This window comes from Equus przewalskii, chromosome 26, assembly GCF_037783145.1.
Source record: "Equus przewalskii isolate Varuska chromosome 26, EquPr2, whole genome shotgun sequence".
Classification (NCBI taxonomy): Eukaryota; Metazoa; Chordata; class Mammalia; order Perissodactyla; family Equidae; genus Equus; species Equus przewalskii.
Genome location: NC_091856.1, coordinates 12,646,500 through 12,664,925, shown reverse-complemented (window position 1 = coordinate 12,664,925; position 18,426 = coordinate 12,646,500). Strand labels below are relative to the sequence as shown.

The following is an 18,426-nucleotide window of genomic DNA, read 5'->3' as shown; positions in this document are numbered from 1 at the left end:
GTAAAGCTTCATCATAGAAATGCCATTGTTCACAATAAGCATTCCAATAAACTCCAGATCATATATTTTTTTTAAGGTGTGCTTTCTTGGTGAGGAGGATTGGCCCTGAGCTAACATCTGTTGCCAATCTTCCTCTTTTCTTTTTTTCTCCCCGAAGCCCCAGTACATATTGTATATCCCAGTTGTAGGTCCTTCTAGTTCTTCTATGTGGGACACTGCCTCAGCATGGCTTGATGAGCGGTGTGTAGGTCCATGTCCAGGATCCGAACCAGCAAACCGTAGGCTGCCAAAGCAGAGCACATGAACTTAACCGCTACGCCACTGGGCCAGCCCCAGCTCATATTTTAACGCAGAAATTCTGATGGCAAAAACGGAAGGTTAGTATTCTCTGGTCAGATAATTTCAAGACCAGAAGAACCTATTAAAAATTATAGTCAAGCCATTAAAATTATGCCTTGTTGCCCATGTGCTATAAGTGATATAAATCTTTGTACTTCACAATTATTCACTCAAGAGTCTCCATAGCATTATTGTCATTTTTAAATTTTTTACTCTTTTTCTCTTTTTACTCTTTTACTCCAAGAGAAATCTGATTGCAGTTGGAACCTGTGTGGAAGGTCTGATGCCCTAGCAACTAATTGGATCCTCTTAAAGGTTGAATTTTATGTCTGACCTATTTAGAAATCTGAAAAGCTTCTCTTCGAAGAGCAGACATCTCAGATCTTAATTTTTAAGTGTCAAGTATTGCGGCAGTCAAGGTTAAATGAGCTGCGGGTTTGGTGCTGGACTCAATACCATTCTTAATTTTCTTTTAAGCTTACATGTAATTCACACACTAATATTTTTAAAACTCTAATACCTTACATTTCATATATGAAACAAAGAACGTATTTAGGTCAAATTCCATTTTAAGAGACATCTAGGAATATTCCATTAAATATAAAGGTCTATAATGACATTTGTTAAAGACTGGATTAATTTCATGAGTATTGCTGTAATTTTTCCCCCCTAATTATCCAGCAGGAGTCAGTGACATACTGCCTATGGGCTACATCCGGCCTCCCCTGTTTTTGTACATAAAGTTTTATTGGAACACAGCCATGACCATTTGTTGACATATTGTTATGGCTGCTTCCACATTACAGTGGCACAGCTGAGTAGTTGTGTCAGAGACTGTATGGCCCACAAAGCTGAAAATATTTTCTATCTGGCCTTTTCCAGACAAAGTTTGCCAATCCTTGATTTATAGTTTGTAGGAACTGCCTAGTACAAGTCTCAAAATGAGTCTCTTATGTTAAAGCCGTGGTGAGTAAAATTTCCAGGTAGAATAGAAAATTTTTATTAATCTATGAGTTTTGTTGGTCAGTTTTCCTATGTAACTTCTCTGAATCTGGACTTCACTGTAACCAAACACTGTATGTTTTGTGACAACACACAGAGAACAAGCTAGCCAACTCCAGCATCAATGATTATGTGCACCTGCTCCAAAAAGGGGCTCTGCTACCAGGTGACCACACCCGAAATGCCATCTCTCCAGCTCCACTGCACTTTCTGTCTCCTTCTGAGGGTTGAAAAGCCTTACACTCAGTCTCAACTTTCAGTTTCCCACCTCTACTGAAGGTCTCATTCTACAGGGAACAATGACAACATCTAGAACGCTCTTTGTCAAAGAAGATCTTTTCCTCTTGGCAGAATGATGCATCAGAAAATTTCTCTTAGAGCAGTCCCTAAGGTTTCATCTTTGGATTGTCTGTCTTTTCAACTTGCCTCTCAAATGGAAATGAAATAAACTTACCCTCGTACAATTTGGCTCAGTTAGTGGTACTGAGGGTTAGGACACAGTACCACTAACTGATATGAAAATTATGGTGCCTCCAAGAAATCACTGGTCAGACACAAGAAGTTAGTATTTACTAAGTACCTACCTAATGGCCCCCATTGGAAAACTAGGGGACAGAACCAACAGCATATCCACAAGTACAAATAGAGCACTGGGAAGACCAGCGATGAGAGATTCATCAGTAGAGTTGGGGCCAGTAAAGTCGGTCTTTAGAGGAAGTGACAGTCAGGGACACGTAGAGAGAAGCAGACAGGGAGGAGATCCTTCTAAGCTCCTAGTAGAGCTTATTCAAAGGCACGGGAGTGGAAATGAAGAAGTTAGATGCTAGGGGTAGCAAGTACAGAGATGGTTGGAAACATTACTATTTGTTAGCGAGGCCACGCTGGAAGGGGGAAAGTGTGAGTAATTGGCAAACTTCGAATGCAAGGCAGGGAACCTTGATTTTTATATGACAATAAGAAGTGCCTGTGGTTCTTCAGTGAGAGGTGTCTTGATAAAAATAGTGCTTATCAAGTATTATTCGAGAGTTTAGAACAGAAAAGCCAACTGAAAAGTTGTAACAGAAAACCCTTCACTAAAAAAAAAAAAATCACAAAGTGCCTTACAACATTTTCCTACTTATTCACGATAGCCAAAACCTCTCTGTGGGGTGGATGGTGTCGAGATCTATATTATAAAGGGAAGAGCATCATTCTTGGAATTTTCCTTGGGTTTCTATTAGGGCATGGGCTAAGAAACTACGTTATCCTCCTTCTCCGTATCTATTGTGCACCTAGTCTTTGTGTCTGATTTTGGTTGTAAGCACACCACCGTAGCTATTTCCTAAAGCAGACAATTCCATACAGCATAGCTGGATAGATAGAAGAAATAAAGTAATCTATTCTTTGGGGGAAAGTCAAGGGAGGAAAAAGATGGAATGCCTTATAAAAAATAGAGCCGAATTTCAAATTACATATCGACTGCCCATGCATTGTGTAGCTTCTCAGACCTAAACAAATCTGATAAGTAAAGTATGCTGTTCTAGTCCGTTATTTTACAGATGTGTGTGTATGTGTATTTTTCTGTACTGAACGCCGAGCCTTGGAAAAAGCTTGATAAAACTCAGTCCTGTATTTTATATGGCAGGAGAAGGAACCCAGTAAACACAAACACAGCAGAGCACTTCCTTTTGTTGACAACCTTATGATTTCCCCTTAATGCATTGTTTAGAACAGCAATTACGTGTCATTTCCCATTATCCTATACACAAAACCAATACCACACAGCCATTGTTTTTCTTTCCAACAACCGATCATGAAGAATATATAAAGGATTCAAGCGCTGGAGAAACATGTCAAGACTGACAGCCCTGAGCCCTGGCTCTGTTTATGAACAGAACAGGTGTGCGGCCAGGCAGCTGGGCTGAACCCTCCTGTTCACCTTCCCACTCTTGCCTTCCCAGCTTCCTTTCCTTGCCGGGCTTCCCTCTGGGTTGGGAACGACAGCAGCTTCGGAAGAACCTTCTTTTTCAGGCTGTTTTCCTTCTGCCAGAGAAGACTGGCTTGCTCTCAAGATTGCAAGCATCTGACCACTGCAAGTAGCAGTGAGCATGTCAACTCATTTTACTCACATCCCTCACTAGGGGATCAGAAAGCCAAGGACACGCTGGTGATTTCCCTAGTTTTATGGATCTCCACTCCCCCCAGGCTTGCAACACATTTTTGGTTCTTGTGTTCAGTGTCCTGGCATCTACAGTGTGGGAAACCTCCACTGAGAGCCAATAGCCGCACAGCTTCTCCCTATTAAAACGTGCAAGTGGATTTCACATGCATGTTTGAAACACCATTTGAGGCGTGATTTACAGGCTACTGTCTAGCCCCACAGCTGTTTTTCCCTCCCCTAGACTCAGCCGTTCCTAGGAATCCACCGCTCAGCATCCTAGCAAATAGTCTTCCCATGGGCGGCCTCCTCAGTCATCCTTGGGCATCCAAAACTCTGCATTGTTATTTGATAGTAGGTAAGGATTCAAGAAAATACTTATTGCATGAATAAACTATTAATTATTCTTTCCTCAGAATTATTCATTCATGAGAATAGCTCATTCGATTACTTCTTTCTGCTTTCCCTACCTTCTAATTAAGTTTTTTTCATCAAATTGAATGAGTCACTGCTGGCCTATTGCTATCGGCTACTGATATACATTACAAACAGCACGGGTCCAATGACTTCCGTGTAGCCTCACTATATGGTTGCCACCCGGGACTTTCATAGTCACTATGTTCTTTCTTCAGAAGGAAAAAAATCTCACTTTTAATATATTGCAAATTATCATCCTGTGCCTGCGTAAAGGCACACTAACTGTGTTATGCAGAGTTACTCAACTATCATAACCTCACGTTTTTGCAACCACCTTCCCCAAGGTTCTAACCTAGTCCAGCTTCCAAGAATCTGCAATCACCCCCAGAAAGGTCAGGCCTCAGGCTTAGAGTCATGGATAGCTCAATACCATGCTGATAGGATCTTCTAAACGTTTGATTTGAAGCTGATCGAGGGCTAGAATGGTACTGAATTCACTTCTGATTCTTCCGTGCACAGCAGGGCTCTTGGCAGAGAGCATGGACTCAGGAAGTTGACTGAACTGAACTCTTCTCAGCCTATCCAGAGAAAGATGACCATGCAGTGAGTGGTCAGCGGGACTCCCCTGTCCTGGGACTGAGACCCACCTTTCAAAGAAGGAAGACAGAGGAAAAAGAAGGTCACACATTGAGAGAAATGTCCCAGGAAATGTCTCTGCTAGAAATGGGGTCTGGATGAATCGACTTCACCCAAATGGCTCCACAGGTGTGGCTTCCATTTCAGATGAAAGCAATTAATTGAAAATCATGTTAATAAAGACCTTACAATTTACGTCAAACTATACTTTGCCCTTCGTTGCAATATACCAATCTTTTCTTTTCTTTTTTTTTTTAAAAGATTGGCACCTGAGCTAATATGCATTGCCAATCTTTTTTCTTTGTTTTTCCCTCTCCCCAAAGCTCCCCAGTACATAGTTATATATGCTATTTGTAGTTCCTTCTAGTTGTGCTATACGGGACGCTGCCTCAGCATGGCTTGATGAGTAGTGCTAGGTCGGCATCCAGGATCTGAACCAGGAAAACCCTGGGCCACTGAAGCTGGAGCACGTGAACTCAACCACTCGGCCACAGAGTGGCCCCACCAATCTTTTCCAAAGAATGGAATCTCAAGGTGCAAAGGGGACATTTTTGGTATCCTTTCACGTGTACTCTCCCCCTGCCCTTCGCTCTGAGATTCAAAGTTTTCCTGGAAAACACCACCACCACTGCCACGAGGCTTCCTCCTGCATTCTAACCTACTACGCAACAGCTGGGGAGACAGTGTGCTCACCGCATGACAAGCCAGAGTCGCAGTAACACGCCTCCTTTGTTAAACAGAAGTCCTTTAAGACAGGAACACCAGTAAGGAGCCACTGTGTTTTCCCAATTTGCAAAGAAAAGCCACCAAATTCTACAACTCAATAAAGGTGGCTTTTAGTTTCAGGACTTACCTCTCCTTTTCCTGCCCCAGTTGTCTTCTTACAGACTTCATGAATAAAGACTAATCATTTACTCTCTCGAGAATCTGATAATTAGACCATGTTGACAGGTCAGGCAGTCAGATCTTCAGGTTTCCTGAAGAGTCCTTTTAAACGCTTGCATTAAAAATGACCCCAAATTCATACTTGTTACAAATGGTCCTAAAGGCCAAAATTACAATTGCAATCAAAGAATGAAAATCACAAGAATAAAACAACCACGTATTAAGTACCTACCATGTGTCAGATGTCGTATTAGGCATTTTATATGTGTACCTTTTCCCATCAATCTCTCAAGGGAATTGGTTGAGGTAGTCATCGTTTTCCAATTTTACAGGTGGGTCTAGGAAGCTAAGATTGCCCAGGAAAACACAACTGGCATTGCGAGAAGTAAGATTCAAAGCCACACCTTTGTTCCAAAGGGCCCATGAGCTTTCTTTCCAGTCCATTTGGCTCCTCCCAAGAACTTAATAGTAGACCTTGGGAAGAGTCCGTTCTCTGACCTGGGAAGTATTCAAGCTGGTGCTGGATAGCAGGTTGCTAGAGATGCTGCAGAAGGGATGTGGGCATTACAGTGGGATGGCAGAGGGCAGCTCTAAGGTCTCCTACATCTCTCAGAATCTGTAGACTTCCTCCTCTCCTAAGCGCTTCATTCTGCAGTCACCTGACGTGAGCTGAGTAACCAAAACACTCCTGTTCCTTAGTCTGATCAAAACTAGAAACCATCCCTCTGCTCACTCCGCCACACCTGCAGTCTCTCTCTTTCTCTCCTTCGCTTTCTGTTTCTCTCTCTCTTTCTTCTACAGCTTTGGTTGCATGGCCAGGGCGGAGACCCCCCACAGCTTCCTGTATGTTTTCTGAAGTTCCAAAACTGGGCTGTTAAACCCTCCTCCCAACTCTTGTTTCCTCAACATCCTTCAGCTATAAGAAATCACTGCATTACCCCTAAATTATCTTGTGATCCAATCAGATATACTGCCCCACCCATTCACCCTTCCCACCCCTACTCTGCATTTTGTGTAGTTAGCTTACATATCTGGCACCCCAAACACTTTTGGCACACGTTTGGGGTTTTTTTTTTTTTAGAACAAGACAGGATCTAAATAAGTAAATAAATCTGCTTGGTATTCCACCCGCTTTCTTGCTCATAACCACAGGGGAAGAATCCACCACTAATCCATCTCACACAATATGCTCTTTCCACAAGCAAGGCTCACACAGTATAGACGGACATTTTTGCCATGGCACCAGACAGATGCTCAACTGAGTTCACCTCACCTTCCCACTCCAATTTCTATACGCTTTCAACCTTTTCACGTTTCTTCCTTCACTTGAACTGTCTTGTTTTCCTGTAAGACTTTCCTTCCTCTAGAAAGAATGACTGGCAATTAATCCCAGCCCACCTCAACCTTAAGTGGTCAATTCTGGCTCGGACGCCCATTTTTACCGTTGGAGTCTTCTACTTCTTCAGCCGGGGCAGCTTTTTGAGAGGAGTGGTGGGCGTGTGAGGAGAGGAGACTGACAATTCGTGGCCTGGGGAGGGTCAGGGCTTTTCCGTGGACCTTGAGGGAGTGTTCCTTCAACTGGCTGATTGTCATGGTGGAAAAGGAGCACCAAGAACACTTGTAGGCATGTTCACCTGGAAGGAGATGGCGGTATGGGACAGAAAAGGAGGAAGAAGGGATGGGGGGGGGTGGTGGGAAACAAAATAACATGGTCAGTTCGCTCTAGAGAAGTGCTTCTCCAGCTTCATGGTCTGAGAATCCTCACAGGCCAACTGCCCGCCCATTCCCACAACCACACGCTCCTTCGGGATTGAAACTCTCTGCCGAGCTCCATAATCAACCGACCTTGTCCCTTTTCATTTCATGCTCTACTTACTTGGATGAGGCGATGGGTTGATTCTCCAACAGAGAGTGAAACCAAATGTGCACGATACCCCCTTTGGAAAGGTTTCCCAATGTCCCTTCCTGCCTCTCTCTACTGGAAATGACCATGTTGGTTTTCATTCAAGGTCGCCTTTTTATCATCCACAGAAAATAATATTCTTAATTCTTATTCCAAGGATCTATTAGTGGCTTTTCAAGCACAAAGGCACTCGGTGCATACTCTATTGTGCTATTCTCATTCTTTGCTTCCTTGCTGACTACACACCTCCTCGATTCCACACATCCTGCATGTTTTGGGTTTTTCTGGACCAGTTCAGACACCTCAGCATAAAATTCCATCTCCCCAACTAATCAATAGTGCAGAAAAGGGTAAAAATAAGTCATTTCTTTAACTGAGAGAGTTATATACGTATAAATATGTTTATGTGTGAATGTGTGTGTGTGTGTGTATATCTCCAATATTCTTCAATAAACAGGGCATTTAAGCAAAAGTAAGTATCTTTCTTTTAATTATTTTTATACCACTGAAATACAGCATGGATCACTATGACCAAATTAAGTTAGAGTACGATTTACCTTTGTCCTAAGTCAGCTTTTAAATTAATTGCATTTTAAGAAGCAAGGGTATAAAATGGCATGCTATGTTGTTGACAGACACACATTAGGATGGTCAATTCAGAAGGCAGTTTTGCCTTTTATAACAATAGGCTTAGAATGCTCATGTCTGCAACTCAATAATTCCACTTCTGAGAGTTTATATTAAGGAAATATTCTTTAATACATTGAAAGCTTTACTTAGAAATACACATTATTTATGCCTGAAAAATGTATGAAAGAACATAAATTTCCAATCACAGGGAAATGATTAAGGAAATGTGGGCAGATCTTCTTAATGAACTACCACTCATTAAAATAAATTCTTGAAACGTCTGTAATAATACAGAAAACTATGAAAAATAAAATACCAATACTCAGAAAAATAAATAGAAAGATATAATATATTTTAGATTAAATTATAATCACATTGTTAGAAATAATTATAGAGGAAATGGTTGAAAAGGAAATATCAAATGTTAACAACAGTGGTCTTTAGATAATAAGATTATGGATGACTAGTTTCTTCTTTCATTTCCAATTTTTCTTCTAATGAACGTTATTTTTTTTAGTTAATTAATTTATTTTGGTGAGGAAGATTGACACTGAGCTAACATCTGTGCTAATCTTCCTCTATTTTGTAAGTGGGATGCTGCCACAGCGTGGGCTGACAAACGGTATGTATGTCTGTGCCCAGGATCTGAACCAGCGAACCCTGGGCAGCCAAAGCAGTGTGCAAACTTAACCACTATGCCCTGGGTCAGCCCCTGAAATTTATTTTTAAGGTGAAATTTAAAAACCAGAGAAGAAGAAAGAGAAGGAAGTAGAGGAATGAGAAAGGATCCTTACTAATGAAAATTTTGGGGATCAGAGAAAATGAACTGCGACAGAGCTGGCATCTACAGGTTAATACTAACGAAGCAGGAATGAGAAGGAAAACCTCTGCCTTTGCTTTTACCCAGCTCGGACAGTTACTTTTCTGTCACCCTGAAAATTACTAAATGATTTCACATGATCAGTGAACTCAGCATCCCAAGTTCTGCCTTAAGCCTCCTTTTCAGCACTGAAGAGTCCCAGAGCTCGCATTTCCGGGAAAGCCTTGAGTGACACAACTTGCTATAGCCCAAGGCAGAAGAGAAGTTCAAACAAGTCAGAGAACCCAAATAGGAACACCAGTCAGTTTGTCCCCACAACCACTACTCAGGAGTTACAGGATAACGCTGGGCCACGAACAATGATATTTACTAACATAACAAATATATAAATATACATGACGTATTATTACATATTATATATTGCATATATTTATTATTATTATTATATGTAATACTACTGCTTTCCTTATTTCATTTTTCAAATTTTTAATGCAAGCCTGGCTCTGTGAACTTTGCTGGGTGGTTGTAAGTAAGACAACCTGAGAGAATTCAAATCCCCATTATTTGGTTAGTCCACTCTATTTTTTATTCTTTAAAATAAAGTAAAATAATCTACCCAGAGCAGACAAGATGAGTCAAGAGTCCTTCGGAAAATGTACTGGCCTTCTCCAAGCCAAGCCACTCTCATCATCTAAGGGTGATGTCATGGACACCAAAGTTCCAAGGTGTGTAGAGAACTGAATTATAGTGTTCCCATGATTTCTTCAGAATGTTTCCTTTTGGCCAACCAGTGACTACAAGAAGGCCATTCTGCTTGGTCAGCTCCAAGGACGTACATTTCAGATCAGTGCCCTGGAGTCATCGAGCAGCCTCTGGCTCTCTTTTAAAGTCCTTCCCACAGGCCAAATCATTTATCCAATTTCCACTGGTGAAATGCTTTCGACAAGGCTGAGGCCTATGGGAAAAACTCACTGGGATGGTATTCCAGCTGAATAATTTACAATGCACACAAGTTAGAAAAGAGTAGTTTGACTATTACTCAACATAGTACTGGAGGGTTTGGCCAGAGCAATTAGGCAAGAAAAAGAAATAAAAGGTATCCAGATAGGCAATGAATAAGTGAAACTCTCACTGTTTGCAGATGACACGATTCTATATATAGAAAACCCTAAAGAATCCATCAGAAAACTATTAGAAGTAATGAACAACTTCAGCAAAGTTGCAGGGTACAAAATCAACTTACAAAATCAGTTGCATTTCTATACTCTAATAATGAACTAACGGAAAGAGAACTCAAGAATGCAATCTCATTTACAATTGCAACAAAAAGAATAAAATATCTAGGACTAAATTTAACCAAGGAGATGAAAGACCTATACAACGAAAACTATAAGACATTATGGAAAGAAATCGATGATGACAAAAATAAGTGGAAAGATATTCCATGCACATAGATTGGAAGAGTAAATATAGTTAAAATGTCCATACTACCTAAAGCAATCTACAGATTCAATGCAATCCCAATCAGAATCCCAACAACATTCTTCACAGAAATAGAACGAAGAATCCTAAAATTCATATTAGGCAACAAAAGATCCCAAATAGCTAAAGCAATCCTGAAAAACAAGAACAAAGCTGGAGGGAGCACAATCCCTGACTTCAAACTATACTACAAGTCTAGAGTAATCAAAACGGCATGGTACTGGTACAAAAACAGACACACGGATCAATGGAACAAAACTGAAAGCCCAGAAATAAAACCACACATCTACAGACAACTAACCTTTCAAAAAGGAGCTAAGAACATACAATGGAGAAAGGAAAGTCTCTTCAATAAATGGTGTTGGCAAAATGGACAGCCACATGCTAAAGAATGAAAGTAGACCATTATCTTTTGCTATACACAAAAACTAACTCAAAATGGATCAAAGACTTGAAGGTAAGACCTGAAACCATAAAACTCCTAGAAGAAAATAGAGGCAGTACATACACTCTTTAACATCGGTCTTAGAAGGATCTTTTCGAATGCCATGTCTACTCGGGCAGGGGAAAAGGAAGAAAAAATAAACAAGTGGGACTTTATCAGACTAAAGAGCTCCTTCAAGGCAAAGGAAACTATGAACAAAACAAAAAGACAACCCACCAACTGCGAGAAAATATTTGCACATCATATATCTGACAAGGGATCAATCTCCAAAATGTAGAAAGAACTCACACAACTCAACAACAAAGAAACAAACAACCGACCAAAAAACGGGCAGGGGATATGAACAGACATTTTTCCAAAGAAGATATACAGATGGCCAACAGGCACTTGAAAAGATGTTCAACATTACTAATCATCAGGGAAATGCAAATCAAAACTACACCAAGATACCACCTTATACCTGTTAAAATGCCTATAATCACCAAGACAAAAATAACAAATGTTGGAGAGGATGTGGAGAAAAAGAAAAGCCTCATACACCGCTGGTGGGAATGCAAACTGCCACAGCCACTATGGAAGACAGTACAGAGATTTCTCAAAAAATTAAAAATAGAAATACCACATGACCCAGGTATCCCACTACTGAGAATTTATCCAAAGAACTTGAAATCAGCAATTCAAAGAGACTTACTCACCCCTATGTTCACTACAGCATTATTCACAACAGCTAAGAAGTGGAAGCAATCCCAGTGCCCATCAACTGATGATTGGATAAAGACGATGTGGTATATATATATACAATGGGATACTACTCAGCCGTAAAAAAAGACAAAATCGTCCCATTTGCAACAACATGGATGGACCTTGAGGCTATTATGTTCAGTGAAATAAGCCAGACAGAGAAAGACAAACACCGCACGATTTCACTCATATGTGGAAGACAAACAAACACACGCAAAAAGAGAACAGTTTAGCAGTTACCAGAGAAGGGTGTTCGGGGATGAACAAAAGGGGTAAAGGTGCACATTTATATGGTGACTGACAAATAATATTGTACGACTGAAATTTCACAACGTTATAAAGAAAAGAAAAGAGTGGTTTGAACCCCAGAGGCTCTTCCTCCATGGACTTTAGTAGAATTTTCTGGGAGATATAAAAATACTAACAGATAGAGGAAAGACCATATAGCTAATCTCCAGTCCCATCCCCCACCTCCAGAGGGGCGTAGGGCATCTACAAGACTGGTATTTTCACTCCATTGAACTCCATTGGCTTGAACTCCAAGCCAGTTCAACAGGACCCAACACCCAGGAACCAGCAAAGAGGCATGGTCAGATTTCCACAGAGGAGCAAGAGATGGCAAAGTGAAGGACTCAGGTTCTGGGCAGTTTTTATAACCACACAAGAGAAGCTAATAAACAAGACAGAAGAATCCTAGCTGACTGAAAATTTTAAAACTAAAACTCAACTAGAATTCTAAATACCTTAGCTGAGGAAATCCAAGGAGGAGATTTGATTTCTAGAAGAATCTCTGATAATATAGCTAGGTATTCTGAGGCCTTCGTTTCCCCAGTTTCTCTTTGTGTTTGATGTAAGTTCCTCAAAGGTTGTCAAAACCTCTGAGAGGGCCACAGGCTGCTTCTGAGAGGGACAGAGAACATCACAGAGAGGCTCCTGGACCCCTCCCCACTGCCTTTCCTACACTATGCCTCTTTCCTCTCTTGGAAGTGTTCTGATTAGTCACCTGTGGGCATCCTCTATCATATGCAAAGTAGAAAAGAGCAGAAAAGGGAGAGAACCCTGTCAACGCCAAAGATGTAGGTGTTTGTTCTGGAATCAAATTCTTAGTGAACGGGTTATATGGCCTTGAGGGGGGTCACTTAATTCTAAGTCTTGTAACCTCATCTGACACTGAGGGTGACAACAACATCTACCCTTTAGGATTGTCATGAGGATTAAATGAGATGATGAATGTAACATGCTTAGTACAGGGTCTGGTAGGTGGGAGATGTTTATGAGCTGGGCACAACACGGTGGAATGATAGAGACATAGAGACTAGCATAGCTCCTGGACACTCATGACACAAAGGCATCTCTTATCTGGTGTATGGAAATATATCCAAGGGCATCTCATGAGAAACTTCATGTCTTGAGTCCTCTTTATCCCTTTGAAGTTCCTCAAGATTATAAATTTAGTTGGGAATTATCTTTAGTGGATGTAACAATTCTCTGCATTCCATTAGAAAGGCTAGGTAATTTAGAAATTTCTCTAAAAAACAACATGGTTTTTAAACATGTTGAAATTTCTCTAAATTGAAATTTCTCTAGCAAGAACATGCTAGGAGCACGAATCTGTTAGTAGCTACTTGTTAGTAGCGTGAATCAACTTCAACACGGGTGACATTGGCTTTGTATTATTTTGGCTTTGAGCAATTCCTTAAATTTTCTTCATTAGATTAAGATAAAACTGAACACATCACCATCTCCAGAAAAACTTATTCTCATGTGTGGGGCAAGAGACTTTGAAAATTTCCCTCAATAAAGACCATTAGATTTCAAACTCAGAGAACTTGTGCGTCACGAATCCCAACTCACCAGCATGAGCTTTGAGTATATGTGTCTTCAGCCGGCTGTTATAGGAGGACTTGAAGGAGCAGAGTTTGCATCGGAACGGTTTATGGTGTCCGTGGTGGGTTTGCATATGGCGATCCAAACTTGATGTAGAGGAAAAAAACGGAAAGGAACACGATTAAAAACTGCATACAACATTTTCTCATTGCCCTTTTCCAGGAATCTCATTTCTAAGCTGCTGAAAGTCATTTTGTTACTTTCCAATGACGGAGCTTACCAAAAAAAATTTAAAATTGGCAAGAGTTGTTGTAGCTACTCTAAAAGAAGGGGAAGCTAAAGGAAGGAAGAGATCAAGAGTCTTTTTGGAGTGACAGATACAGCAGTGGGAACAGGTCATGGTAGACTTGTTTTCCCTTCTCTAGATGCACTGAGCATTGGAAGAGGGCATCCAAAAAGAAAAGGTAAAATATGGATGAATTCAAGCTTTCTGCCAACTCAGTGAGAAGTGCCTATCAAACACTCATTTAACTTAAAAAAAGAATGAGAATTAGAGAAATTTTACGTTTAAAAAGGGCTGACTTTCTTTTTAAATCTCAACTCCACTTTCATTGTGAAGACTTGAGTGGGGAAGGCGGGTTTCAAAGTGGCTGAACTCCTTGCAATGGGCTGTCTGTTTCCAACGTCTTTGTAAATATGAAGGCCCAGTGCAGGTGTGCTTCAAGGAAGTCATGTGATCCAAAGGCTAGTCATCCTTTCTGATAAACACAACCACGTCTGTTGTCTATCAGTCTTCCAGAAGCAACTTATAAGGAAATCATTTAATTATAATGAACTACCAGTATTTCATAATAATTACTAGTCTAAAAAATAATAAATCTGCTAAACAAGGTGTGGGAAGAATTTCTAATTCGTTTCCTTACCCCAGAGAACTAGATTCCATTCTAAATGACTCATCTGGGACCAGTACTGCTTACAAGTCAAACATATAATGTTCTCCTGAGCTCCAAAGCAGGACTTTCAATTGCCTCCGACCTCTCCCTCTGGATGTCCTTTAGCTCTATCTCTTAAACTCAACCAGCCCTAAACAAACCCATTGGGATTTTTTTCCCAAAATAAACTCTCTTCTTCATTTCCTTGTTTTTGTAAAGGGCACTACCAGTCTTGCAGTCAACTAGATTGCAAATCTAGGGGTCATTTATACTCTGTGCCCCATCCCCTACATTAAGTCAATTTTTCCAAGTCATGATGACCTCAGTTCCCTTCAACCATTCCCAAAGTTCCATCCCAACTTCTTGGGTCAGCTACTATCACTGCCTCCTAATTGGTCTCCCCCATCTTTTTTTCAACTCAAGAGCACAACCTAAGGAGTCTGACTGCCTGGGATCAGATCCCAGCTACTACCTAGAAGCTGTGTGGCCTTGGGCCAGTTACATAACCTCTCTAGGCCTCACTTTTCTTATCCATATAGTGGTGATAATAATGGGACCCTACCTCATACCACTGTTTTGAAAATAAAATAGATAATACTTGAAGGCACTTGGCACAGTGCCTGCCACATAATGAGGCTCAATAAATGTTGGCAACTATGATGACTTTACTCATTTCAGAGTCTTCCTTCCACCAGTAAGGGAAAACACAGAGCACTAATTCCACATTCAGAGACTCCAATATGGTCTCTACTCAAGTACACAGACTTCATCTTCCACTATTCCTCTGCAAATCACTTAAAGTTTGGTCAATCTGGATCACCACCTAGGCCCCCATGAGTCTCACACTCTCTTCCTCAGCCTCCTGCTCTCTCACCTTTTCCTCCACATTGTATGTCCTTCCCAAACTATTCATGTCCTTTCTGCCACCTTTAATACTTAATTCAAATGCTCCCTACTCGATAAAACCTTCTGGACTCTTCCAGAGTGGATGTAATGTTTCCTTCCTTTGAAACTTCATAGCATTGATTGTATTGATTTATGCCTTACAGATTTTAAAGACATGGGCCTTATATTGCAGAACCCTTTGTGTGCTTGCTTTACTTATAACCCAACTAGTCCTTAAGCCTCCTTAGACCACTGACCACATCCTATTCATCTTTATATTCCCTAAAGCGGATTCCAACACAGTGCCTAGCATGGGGCATATTTATTCATTCACAATGATTTAATGAGGTTCTACTTTGTGTCAGAAAGTATCTTAGATGCTGTCCAATAAATACTCATCGAATTGACAAGAACTATATGTTTTATGTGCATGGATCAGTGCATGGATCTGATGACAAAGATTCGCCATTAGGTCCTGCATAATAATAAAGAGTTTCTAACCCATCCTCACCTCTGGAGAAGCACTGCCTCCTCCTGCCTTTCAACAGCCACTAACTAGCACATTATCTTTTTTAAGAAGCAAACAGCCCCTCATTTACTTTCAATTATCATAAAAATAAACAGCACGTCAGTCTTACAATCAGTCACCTTCATCCAAGACAGAAGAATGCATTCAGCTGAGGAGAAAGGCAACAAAGGCTGTTTCTTCTCAGAACCATCTCTCTTCCCATCACCCCGAAGAACATTACACAAGACCCCAAATCTACAATTTCAAAGCTGTGATGGGCAACAGGAAGCTCCCCCTCCTCAACCACCCTGTACTTCAAGCACCTCTCTGGCATCCACAAACTTCTTCACCTTTCCGGGTCTTTCAAAATATCAAGCAAAGAGTCTTTGGTCACATGGGTTAATAGTCCTGTTTTTACCTCCTTAGCCACTCAATTTCCCAAATGGAACTTGACTTCCTCAAATGATTATTAGATGATTAGGTTCCAGATGAATGTCTGACAGATGCACCAGTAAACTCCTCTACTCTCTGGTCTTTCCTTGTGTAAATGATGGCAATACTTCCAAAATTGTCATTTAAAAAATGCCTGTATTTGCCACATGTAATGTAAACCAAAGAACCTCCACTTCTTAGCCCCATTTGACAGATGAGGTGACTGAGGCTCAAGGTAACATAGTCAACTCAACAGCAGGTGTGAACCACAAGCGGGGCCTTCTGACTCCTCCAAGCTTCTCCTGCTCTAGCGTAGCTGCCTTCCACTATTACTTCTCCTCCCAATGACCATTTGCAACCACTCAATAGCACTTACTTGTGCCTGAAAGCAGAAACAAAGGAGCAATACTGGCAGCTGTACTTGTCCTCGCGGGTAAACATGGCCAGGGCCAGATGGCTCCTCTCATGAGAACGCAGCCCCTGCATGGACATCAGGACTCTGTCACATTGACTACAATGGTATCCCCCCGGCCGGGTTTCATCCTCCAACATTCCATCAAGCAAGCAGTGTTCACCATCCACCCGGTCCACCAGGGCGCCACTGGCATCTTTGGCTGATTCCAATCCATCCAGGAACAAGTGGGAAGGGTCTTCAGCCTCCTGCTAAGAGAACCACACACACACACATGCCCCACCAACAAAATAAATATCCATCATCATGGCCCCCAGCTCTCCTCCTCTCCCTTCATTCTCCCAAACTCATCAGCATTTCCTGTTAAAGCTTCCTCCCCTGCCTCTCCAGCTCCCCCTACAGGGAGGGCAAACCCTTCTTGGCGCAGTGGTGGTGATTTTAGAGCAACGTATCGCAACATAGGCTGCTACTGCGTGGGAAATGGGCGAGAGGGGCTCTCCCACTTTGAAAACAGTTCACTCAGTTATCTCCCATGTCAAAGAGAAAATTCACATTGTGATCCCCTAAACTTACATAAAGTAGGATCACGGTTATGGCTCAGAGAAAAGAAAGGAAGGAAGGAAGAGCAAAAGGCAGAGTGGTTTGGGCCTTTAGGAGCCTTGGGCTATCTTTGGGAAATGAAGGAAGGTCAAAGATGCTGCTCTCTGCCACCCACGCTCATCCCCATCCCACAGACAGTGACTTCCCTCCTTGACTGGAGGTTGCTCTATAATTAATTCAAACAACTAAGGAGCAGCCTGGTTTTAAGCCACTCGTGCTTCGAGGTGGCTCCTTGGATTACTGACTAAACAGGAAGAGTCGCTTGGTTTCCCTCGAGAGATTCCAGGGTGCAAGCCTGGGACCCAGCACAGAGGTGTGGAGGAAGCTGACCACCACTGCCCCTGGGTGACACCACTCTGCCCACAGCAGGAAGCTTTCAGTCTTTGCGGACAAAAAGCAGAAGCTTTACGTCTGCGCCACACGGGCAAAACAGGACGCAAGATCAAGAAGAGCAGATGACAAAAATATATTCACGGATCCAGAGAGAAAGAGCAGAGCCCTGAACTAACGTCTCTGCTCAAAAGCAAGTGCTTAGCAATATCCTGGCAGGCAGGGATGGCGGCTGGGTTATTGCAACAGGGGCTGCTATTAGGATTATGATGTGCAAAATAGGTGGTCTAATGAAGGTGGGGGCAACAGGGAAGGCACTGGTCAGCAACACATGGGGAGAGCGGATAGAGGAGACAAATCAGGTCAATGGGCTCTCAGGGCCAATTGGGACTTGAAGGCCTCTAGTTTTAATGTTTCTTATGCTCCTCAAAGGACCCAGGAGAAGAAGTAAAAGAGATTCTCCTGGGCTCTGTGCACCGACAGCCAAGTGGGAACAGTCAGAGATCGCAGCGGGAGGAGCAGCAGAAGACATGGGAACAGAACCCACTTGATCCCTCTCAAGGGCACGGGCAACACCTAATGGCACTAAACGCAGAACAGCAGGGCGACCCAAAGCCTCCTGTACCGAGAGGCCCGGATCTTCCGTTTCCACCAAACTATCCGCGTGGAAGGGAACCAGATCGAAACGCGACCAGGTCGAAACACGAAAGGTGAGGAAGGTCCAACCTGCAAAGAAATCAAAACACGCCAGACCAATCCGAGCACAAGTCAGGAATGCCCACCTTCTGGATGCCCTTACCTGAGCTGCTTTGAGCAACAGGGTTACTAAGTGATGCGAATTGCTCACGCACAAGAACGCTCATCCCGACCCTCCCGGTTCTCACCTTCACGGCGGCTGACACGGCTGGGACACTGCCGTACTGGACGTGTTTCCGGAGGTGATTACAGATGGCTCGGAGCGTCGGGTGCACTTCCACACAGAACTTACACTTGTAGCCCACCACCTTCCTCTCCTTGATCTTTGGCACCTCTTCTAAGTGACCAAAAGGCTGGTAAAATACAG

At 42.1% G+C, this 18,426-nt stretch overlaps 1 protein-coding gene across 14 annotated transcripts in view; it reads right to left on the bottom strand.

The window, feature by feature from the left end:
* ZNF462 (zinc finger protein 462) overlaps positions 1–18,426 on the bottom strand; it is a 137,845-nt gene that overhangs the window by 56,972 nt on the left and 62,447 nt on the right. For 6 of the 14 annotated variants that reach the window (XR_011533486.1, XR_011533488.1, XM_070596044.1 and 3 more), the window contains exons 4-7: positions 18,248–18,412; positions 16,398–16,684; positions 13,292–13,410; positions 6,859–7,050 (exon numbers count right to left, since the gene is read on the bottom strand). Coding sequence is in view for 10 of the 14 variants with exons in the window: in XM_070596044.1 (XP_070452145.1) it covers positions 6,859–7,050; positions 13,292–13,410; positions 16,398–16,684; positions 18,248–18,412 (763 nt within the window). In the remaining 4 variants the exon portion in view is untranslated. Of the gene's footprint in view, positions 1–5,648; positions 5,961–6,858; positions 7,051–13,291; positions 13,411–16,397; positions 16,685–17,988; positions 18,413–18,426 lie in introns of those variants that run through there. The other 8 variants (XR_011533489.1, XM_070596047.1, XM_008514116.2 and 5 more) reach the window with 5 other exon arrangements.